Source organism: Salvelinus namaycush, unplaced genomic scaffold (assembly GCF_016432855.1).
Source record: "Salvelinus namaycush isolate Seneca unplaced genomic scaffold, SaNama_1.0 Scaffold3853, whole genome shotgun sequence".
Taxonomy (NCBI): Eukaryota; Metazoa; Chordata; class Actinopteri; order Salmoniformes; family Salmonidae; genus Salvelinus; species Salvelinus namaycush.
In genome coordinates, this window is record NW_024060845.1 from 1 (window position 1) to 10000 (window position 10000).

The 10000-nt window shown below is 45.7% G+C and overlaps 1 protein-coding gene across 1 annotated transcript in view; it reads right to left on the bottom strand.

Moving 5' to 3' along the window:
* Positions 1 to 7129: 7129 nt before the first annotated feature.
* Positions 7130 to 10000, bottom strand: part of LOC120040850 (protocadherin-10-like) — an 11208-nt gene continuing 8337 nt past the window's right edge. The window contains exon 3 of the mRNA XM_038985850.1: positions 7130 to 7262. Within this exon, the coding sequence (XP_038841778.1) occupies positions 7130 to 7262 (133 nt within the window). The remainder of the gene's footprint in view (positions 7263 to 10000) is intronic.

Genomic DNA, 10000 nt, shown 5'->3' on the forward strand with positions numbered 1-10000 from the left:
CCATAGCTAGCAACGTATGGCAACCATAAAGCTATGGAGCAGATAGAACATGTGACCCCATAGCTAGCAACATATGGCAACCATAAAGCTATGGAGCAGATAAAACAAGTGTGACCCCATAGCTAGCAACATATGGCAACTATAAAGCTATGGAGCAGATAGAACATGCCATGTGTTGGTGATGTCTCATTCTCATTTACAGCAGTCACACGTTATATCGTCAAAATGTCCGTTGCTGACGCTGTTCACTTTTGGCTTGTACCCAGCGGCGGTTGTTGTTGCTATGTACGTTGCTAGCGAGTCGGTAGACTAGTCCCTCTCACAGGGAACTGGAGAGAGGTGAAGATGTGTTATTGGCTCGTTTCGGTCTTGGCTGACGGCAAAATACCTTCACTACATCCCAAACGGCACACCGTTCCTTGAGCAGTGCACTATTTTAGACCAGGGCCCATAGGGTCCTGTAGTGCACTATGTAGGGAATAGGGAGCTATTTCAGACGCAGCCATCCAGACCCTGTTATACTGAGTACTTTAAAAATACATATCTTCTTCCACCCCGCCTCCTCCTCTTCCCTCCTTCAGAGTTGTTTGAAGTAATAGCTGACCTGGCTGTAGTGGCTCAGTCAAAGCTGTTTAATAGAACGACTGAGGAGGGAGGGGGGACGGGGAGGGGGGGGGGGGGGACCATGGTACTTCAGCTCTGAATCAGGGTTGGCAACCATTTGCTTACATTTTTTTAAATAATTAGCTCTAGTAATAAGTGATCATTGATAAGCCATTTGTGAATAACCTTCCTGCTGACGTTAGTGTTACGATAAGATCATTCAATAACACATGTCTCCAGACGTAATGATATGTGCTCTAGGACTCTAGACAAGTGAACAACTCTTCCTGTATCAGGGTCATTTGGTCATATAGCTGCCACAGTTTTAAAACAGACCGTGTTCAATTCTACTCACAGCTCACCTCAGACGAGACTAACAACACACACACACATACACACACACACACAATCTGACTCGACACACACACATACACACACTTAAGTCTACTCGGCAGGCGTCACTAATTCTTAATCACCAATCTAATGCAGTCGCTGTGGATATTTAATTCAGTAATTTGTCACGCCTGTTGTTCACGACAACACAAACGTCAAGATAATGATTGTTATAAAAAGCCCTGGCACGCATCCCAAACCCCTCCCTTATTCCCTATATAGGGCACTACTTTTGACCAGTGCCAGATGGGTCACCTTATGGCCTCCGGTCAAAAGTAGTGCACAATGTAGGGAATAGTGAGCTGTTTGGGACCAGATACCTCATAGCTCATCTCTCAGGTCTTCTCTTCTCTTTCTCTTCCATCTCCTATTAATATTTCATCTGTCTCTCCATCTCTCTTTTATCCTTCATTCTGTCTCTCCATCTCTCTTTCTTATCCTTCATTCTGTCCATCTCCCTCTCTCTTTTATCCTTCAGTCTGTCCATCTCCCTTTCTCTTTTATCCTTCATTCTGTCCGTCTCCCTCTCTCTTTTATCCTTCATTCTGTCCATCTCCCTCTCTCTTTTATCCTTCATTCTGTCTATCTCCCTCTCTCTTTTATCCTTCATTCTGTCCATCTCCCTCTCTCTTTTATCCTTCATTCTGTCCATCTCCCTCTCTCTTTTATCCTTCATTCTGTCCATCTCCCCCTCTCTTTTATCCTTCATTCTGTCCATCTCCCTCTCTCTTTTATCCTTCATTCTGCCCATCTCCCTCTCTCTTTTATCCTTCATTCTGTCCATCTCCCTCTCTCTTTTATCCTTCATTCTGTCAATCTCAACGGCTCATCTTGTTTTCCTCATGATCTACCCTGTCAGCTCTGATTAGGGTGACAACGTCCCAACTAATGAGAAAAACGTTCACCTAATTCAAATCATGACTTTAAAATAGGTTTGCTTGGAGTGAGGTTGGGGGTTATCAGTTGATGCATGGTGGAATTCCAACTCAAAGTCAAAATAAGTACTTATAAAACAAGATATTAGCTACAAGTAAAGTCAATGGAAGCTATTCCAACTAATAGTGCCACTTGAATTTTAAAAGAGTCAACATAATTGTTTTAAAATGGGTAGGTTAAGTTAGGGGTTGTACAATCAGGTGAATACAATGCTTTACCACATTAAGTGATGGTACTGTAGTGTATTCTGATCCAAAATGGCGACCGTTGCTTATATATCCATAGGTGTGTGGAAGGTGTTGTGTCCCCAGGATGGCAGCTTGACTGCAGCGTTATAGGTGGAGGTGCTACAGGCCTAACCTTGGTTTGATAATTGCTATGCAAAGGTTCCTCCGGAAATGAATTAGTGATCAGTGGAGTGTTACAGAGAGCTAGCGTGTTCAAGAGACAGAATGAAAGATGAGACCTTCTTACGGACACACAGACACACACACATGCACGAGCATGCACAAACACACATAGCAGCACACATGCATGAGCATGCACAAACACACACAGCAGCACACATGCACCCACATACACCCACATAGACCCACATACACCCACATAGACCCACGCTCTGAAAATACTTGATATAAACACATCCCACCTGAGAGCAAGGTAGAAGCACTAATATCACATACAACCAACCAGGTATCAGAGACCACTTACATCCCTACAGTCTGGAAGCTGGACAACATCCCTAGAGTAGTCTGGAAGCTGGACAACATCCCTACAGTAGTCTGGAAGCTGGACAACATCCCTACAGTAGTCTGGAAGCTGGACAACATCCCTACAGTAGTCTGGAAGCTGGACAACATCCCTACAGTAGTCTGGAAGCTAGACAACATCCCTACAGTAGTCTGGAAGCTGGACAACATCCCTACAGTAGTCTGGAAGCTGGACAACATCCCTACAGTAGTCTGGAAGCCGGACAACATCCCTACAATAGTCTGGAAGCTGGAAAACATCCATACAGTAGTTTGGAAGCTGGACAACATCCCTACAGTAGTCTGGAAGCCGGACAACATCCCTACAGTAGTATGGAAGCTGGACAGCATCCCTACAGTAGTTTGGAAGCTGGACAACATCCCTACAGTAGTCTGGAAGCTAGACAACATCCCTACAGTAGTCTGGAAGCTGGACAACATCCCTACAGTAGTCTGGAAGCTGGACAACATCCCTACAGTAGTCTGGAAGCTGGACAACATTCCTACAGTAGTCTTGAAACTGGACAACATCCCTCCAGTAGTCTGGAAGCTGGACAACATCCCTACAGTAGTCTGGAAGCTGGAAAACATCCATACAGTAGTCTGGAAGCTGGACAACATCCCTACCGTAGTCTGGAAGCTGGACAACATCCCTACAGTAGTCTGGAAGCTGGACAACATCCCTACAGTAGTCTGGAAGCTGGACAACATCCCTACAGTAGTCTGGAAGCTGGACAACATCCCTACAGTAGTCTGGAAGCTGGACAACATCCCTACAGTAGTCTGGAAGCTAGACAACATCCCTACAGTAGTCTGGAAGCTGGACAACATCTCTACAGTAGTCTGGAAGCTGGACAACATCCCTACAGTAGTCTGGAAGCTGGACAACATTTTCCTACTACTTCTTCTTCTTTATTATGTTTTAACATTTTACCTTTAATCTCTGTCTGTCTGTCTGTCTGTCTGTCTGTCTGTCTGTCTGTCTGTCTGTCTGTCTGTCTGTCTGTCTGTCTGTCTGTCTGTCTGTCTGTCTGTCTGTCTGTCTGTCTGTCTGTCTCTCTCTCTCTCTCTCTCTCTCTCTCTCTCTCTCTCTCTCTTCTCTTCTCTCTCCTCTCTTCTCTCTCCTCTCTCCTCTCTCGCACTCTCTCTCTTTCAATTCAAGGGCTTTATTGGCATGGGAAACATGTTTACATTTCCAAAGCAAATGAAGTAGATACTAAACACTACAAATGTACGGTAAACATCACACTTGTAAAAGTTCCAAAAGAATAAAGACATTTCAAATATCATAATATGTATATATACAGTGTTGCAATGATGTGCAAATATTTAAATAAAGATTACATCTCTCTCTCTTTCACTCTCTCTAAATATAACATCCTTTAAACCTCCCTGTGGTATTCTCATTCACTACAAACATTACCACCTTTTCTGCCTCACACACACACACACACACACACACACACACACACACACACACACACACACACACACACACACACACACACACACACACACACACACACACACACACAGAGAGAGAGACACACAAACACCTGCTACTACAAGAGCTTGTGAAAAACAAGTGCCTCTCCTTTCAAAAAAGAAGGGTGTCGAGGCCCTCCTATTGAGAACTAAGCTGTTACCATCTAAAATAGAACTGAGGAACAAACGATCAGCCACACACACACGTACTGAGGCCCGTCCAAGCCATCTGATCACCTACGCACGTACTGAGGCCCGTCCAAGCCATCTGATAACCTACGCACGTACTGAGGCCCGTCCAAGCCATCTGATAACCTACGCACGTACTGAGGCCCGTCCAAGCCATCTGATAACCTACACACGTACTGAGGCCCGTCCAAGCCATCTGATAACCTACGCACGTACTGAGGCCCGTCCAAGCCATCTGATAACCAACGCACGTACTGAGGCCCGTCCAAGCCATCTGATAACCTACGCACGTACTGAGGCCCGTCCAAGCCATCTGATAACCTACGCACGTACTGAGGCCCGTCCAAGCCATCTGATAACCTACGCACGTACTGAGGCCCGTCCAAGCCATCTGATAACCTACGCACGTACTGAGGCCCGTCCAAGCCATCTGATAACCTACGCACGTACTGAGGCCCGTCCAAGCCATCTGATAACCTACGCACGTACTGAGGCCCGTCCAAGCCATCTGATAACCTACGCACGTACTGAGGCCCGTCCAAGCCATCTGATAACCTACACACGTACTGAGGCCCGTCCAAGCCATCTGATAACCTACACACGTCCTGAGGCCCGTCCAAGCCATCTGATAACCTACACACGTCCTGAGGCCCGTCCAAGCCATCTGATAACCTACACACGTCCTGAGGCCCGTCCAAGCCATCTGATAACCTACACACGTCCTGAGGCCCGTCCAAGCCATCTGATAACCTACACACGTCCTGAGGCCCGTCCAAGCCATCTGATAACCTACACACGTCCTGAGGCCCGTCCAAGCCATCTGATAACCTACACACGTCCTGAGGCCCGTCCAAGCCATCTGATAACCTACACACGTCCTGAGGCCCGTCCAAGCCATCTGATAACCTACACACGTCCTGAGGCCCGTCCAAGCCATCTGATAACCTACACACGTACTGAGGCCCGTCCAAGCCATCTGATAACCTACACACGTCCTGAGGCCCGTCCAAGCCATCTGATAACCTACACACGTCCTGAGGCCCGTCCAAGCCATCTGATAACCTACACACGTCCTGAGGCCCGTCCAAGCCATCTGATAACCTACACACGTCCTGAGGCCCGTCCAAGCCATCTGATAACCTACACACGTACTGAGGCCCGTCCAAGCCATCTGATAACCTACACACGTCCTGAGGCCCGTCCAAGCCATCTGATAACCTACCATCTGATAACCTACACGTCCTGAGGCCCGTCCAAGCCATCTGATAACCTACACACGTCCTGAGGCCCGTCCAAGCCATCTGATAACCTACACACGTACTGAGGCCCGTCCAAGCCATCTGATAACCTACACACGTCCTGAGGCCCGTCCAAGCCATCTGATAACCTACACACGTCCTGAGGCCCGTCCAAGCCATCTGATAACCTACACACGTCCTGAGGCCCGTCCAAGCCATCTGATAACCTACACACGTCCTGAGGCCCGTCCAAGCCATCTGATAACCTACACACGTCCTGAGGCCCGTCCAAGCCATCTGATAACCTACACACGTCCTGAGGCCCGTCCAAGCCATCTGATAACCTACACACGTACTGAGGCCCGTCCAAGCCATCTGATAACCTACACACGTACTGAGGCCCGTCCAAGCCATCTGATAACCTACGCACGGCACGACCCATATTCCATTCTGTATTCCAACGCCACATTGACATGATATTTGGCAGCCAGATTGTCTAGACGTTTGTGTTACGGTAACGTTAAAGTAAAGGTCAAGTAAAGGTCAAATCAATTCCAAATTGGATTGTGATACTGTCCTGGCGTTGTCTGGCTCCACTTTAATCAATAAACAGGTGGAAATCAAATAGATGTCCAGAACAGAAATACAACAGAATATCGGCCAATATAAACCATGGATAACTGGACACAATCCACTGCCTGTAACTTGGTCCTGTGTGTGTGTGTGTGTGTGTGTGTGTGTGTGTGTGTGTGTGTGTGTGTGGGTGTGTGTGTGTGTGTGTGTGTGTGTGTGTGTGTGTGTGTGTGTGTGTGTGTGTGTGTGTGTGTGTGTGTGTGTGTGTGTGTGTGTGTGTGTGTGTGTGTGTGTGTGTAGAAATGAGGTGCTGCAGTTATCCAATCGTTTTGGGGTTGGGCCATTGCCATCATGAAGACCATACCAAGCCAATCCTGTCATCATATCAACTTACTAGAAACAAAGGCCTTTGCTCTCGCCACGTTGCCACCCAAACAACACAACAAACAGACAGCAAACAACACAACAAACAACACAACAAACAGACAGCAACTTGACATCTGATTAGGATGATGCAGAATAATGATTTATTTCATTCACCTGCTGCCTCGTTGATTTGCAAAAAACACACCAACATTAACTACAACTCTCCCCTTTCAATGTGCTGTTCTTTCAGCACCACGTGGGACAGGGAGAGAGAAAGGGGGAGAAAACACACAGAGAGAGAGAGAGAGAAAGAGAGAGAGAGAGAGAGAGAGAGAGAGAGAGAGAGAGAGAGAGAGAGAGAATGAGAGAGGACAGAGAAGGAGGGTAAATAATCCACAGTATCTTCCTCTCATCCGCCCGGTAACATCCGGTGTGAAACATAATCAACACCTTGTCTCTGATTTATATTCAGGCTTTCCCACCAGCGGCCGGCAGACTCCGCTGCTGCGCTCAAATTAAGGAAATTAAAAATCACCGTTCTGCATCACCACCGAAGCACTGAGACTCGGGCATTATCCTCCCCCATTACGGAGATCTTTAGCCGGGGTAATTATGGCAGGACTCACCGGCATGACCCCGGTTGGTGGCGTCGTGATCACTGTCTCCCTGCTCGCTGTCCCCGTGACCGCTGTCTTTAGAACTCACGATGTCCGCTTCTTGGAACGCAGAACTGGAGGGCGGGAGGGAAAGAGGGAGGGAGGGAGATACATGAGGGGGACAGAGGGGAGAGATGGAGAGAGAGACAGAGGGGAGAGATGGAGAGGGAGAGAGAGAGAGAGGGAGACAGAGGGGAGAGATGGAGAGGGAGACAGAGGGGAGAGATGGAGAGGGAGACAGAGGGGAGAGATGGAGAGAGAGAGAGAGAGACAGAGGGGAGAGATGGAGAGAGAGACAGAGGGGAGAGATGGAGAGAGAGAGAGAGAGAGACAGAGGGGAGAGATGGAGAGGGAGAGAGACAGAGGGGAGAGATAGAGAGAGAGAGACAGAGGGGAGAGATGGAGAGAGAGACATAGAGAGACAGAGAGAGAGAGAGAGAAAGACAGAGAGAGAGAGAGAGAGAGAGAGAGAGAGAGAGAGAGAGAGAGAGAGAGAGAGAGAGAGAGAGAGAGAGAGAGAGAGAGAGAGAGAGAGAGAGAGAGAGAGAGAGAGAGAGAGAGAGAGAGAGAGAGAGAGAGAGAGAGAGAGAGAGAGAGAGACAGAGAGAGAGAGAGAGAGAGAGAGAGGGAGAGAGAGAGAGAGAGAGAGAGAGGAGATTCATTAGAAATTGAAACCATATTAATGACTTCACGGTGGCCTTCAAGTGTCTAAATTGGATGTTTCACTTGACGTGTAATGAATTCCGGCTGGTTGTGTAATGCGGCCGCCCGCCTCGTCCGTTACGGGGCTCAGACCAAATTGGATCTGAGTGTTATATGTTGGGAATGATGACGATGACGAGCCTGACCGGCATATTGCATGTCTACGGTATGTGTTACAAATGGCACACTAAAGTAGTCAAAAGTAGTGCACTACATAGGGATTAGGGTGCCATTTTAGCCGTGCTCTGACTGGTATTTTGAGTGCATATGGGGGTGCAGTGGTCATGATGCTGACTTCTGAGTGGAATACTAAGTGATAGCCCTGTGCATATGGAAGTGCAGTGGTCATGATGCTGACTTCTGAGTGGAATACTAAGTGATAGCCCTGTGGATATGGACGTGTCTAATGTCATTGTCAGGATGGCCATGATGTTGGCAGTGACTGTCTGACTGGCAGAGTAAATCTATGGATATATTTGGATGTGATAACATGAATGGAATGAGGAAAAGTCTCCATGGTTGATAACCGTCTAGCGGTTGAATGTTGACCGTCAGAGATACACAGGTTGTGTAGAGTAGCCATATAGAATGTTATACAGGTTGTGTAGAGTAGCCATATAGAATGTTATACAGGTTGTGTAGAGTAGCCATATAGAATGTTATACAGGTTGTGTAGAGTAGCCATATAGAATGTTATACAGGTTGTGTAGAGTAGCCATATAGAATGTTATACAGGTTGTGTAGAGTAGCCATATAGAATGTTATACAGGTTGTGTAGAGTAGCCATATAGAATGTTATACAGGTTGTGTAGAGTAGCCATATAGAATGTTATACAGGTTGTGTAGAGTAGCCATATAGAATGTTATACAGGTTGTGTAGAGTAGCCATATAGAATGTTATACAGGTTGTGTAGAGTAGCCATATAGAATGTTATACAGGTTGTGTAGAGTAGCCATATAGAATGTTATACAGGTTGTGTAGAGTAGCCATATAGAATGTTATACAGGTTGTGTAGAGTAGCCATATAGAATGTTATACAGGTTGTGTAGAGTAGCCATATAGAATGTTATACAGGTTGTGTAGAGTAGCCATATAGAATGTTATACAGGTTGTGTAGAGTAGCCATATAGAATGTTATACAGGTTGTGTAGAGTAGCCATATAGAATGTTATACAGGTTGTGTAGAGTAGCCATATAGAATGTTATACAGGTTGTGTAGAGTAGCCATATAGAATGTTATACAGGTTGTGTAGAGTAGCCATATAGAATGTTATACAGGTTGTGTAGAGTAGCCATATAGAATGTTATACAGGTTGTGTAGAGTAGCCATATAGAATGTTATACAGGTTGTGTAGAGTAGCCATATAGAATGTTATACAGGTTGTGTAGAGTAGCCATATAGAATGTTATACAGGTTGTGTAGAGTAGCCATATAGAATGTTATACAGGTTGTGTAGAGTAGCCATATAGAATGTTATACAGGTTGTGTAGAGTAGCCATATAGAATGTTATACAGGTTGTGTAGAGTAGCCATATAGAATGTTATACAGGTTGTGTAGAGTAGCCATATAGAATGTTATACAGGTTGTGTAGAGTAGCCATATAGAATGTTATACAGGTTGTGTAGAGTAGCCATATAGAATGTTATACAGGTTGTGTAGAGTAGCCATATAGAATGTTATACAGGTTGTGTAGAGTAGCCATATAGAATGTTATACAGGTTGTGTAGAGTAGCCATATAGAATGTTATACAGGTTGTGTAGAGTAGCCATATAGAATGTTATACAGGTTGTGTAGAGTAGTCATATAGAATGTTATACAGGTTGTGTAGAGTAGCCATATAGAATGTTATACAGGTTGTGTAGAGTAGCCATATAGAATGTTATACAGGTTGTGTAGAGTAGTCATATAGAATGTTATACAGGTTGTGTAGAGTAGCCATATAGAATGTTATACAGGTTGTGTAGAGTAGCCATATAGAATGTTATACAGGTTGTGTAGAGTAGCCATATAGAATGTTATACAGGTTGTGTAGAGTAGCCATATAGAATGTTATACAGGTTGTGTAGAGTAGCCATATAGAATGTTATACAGGTTGTGTAGAGTAGC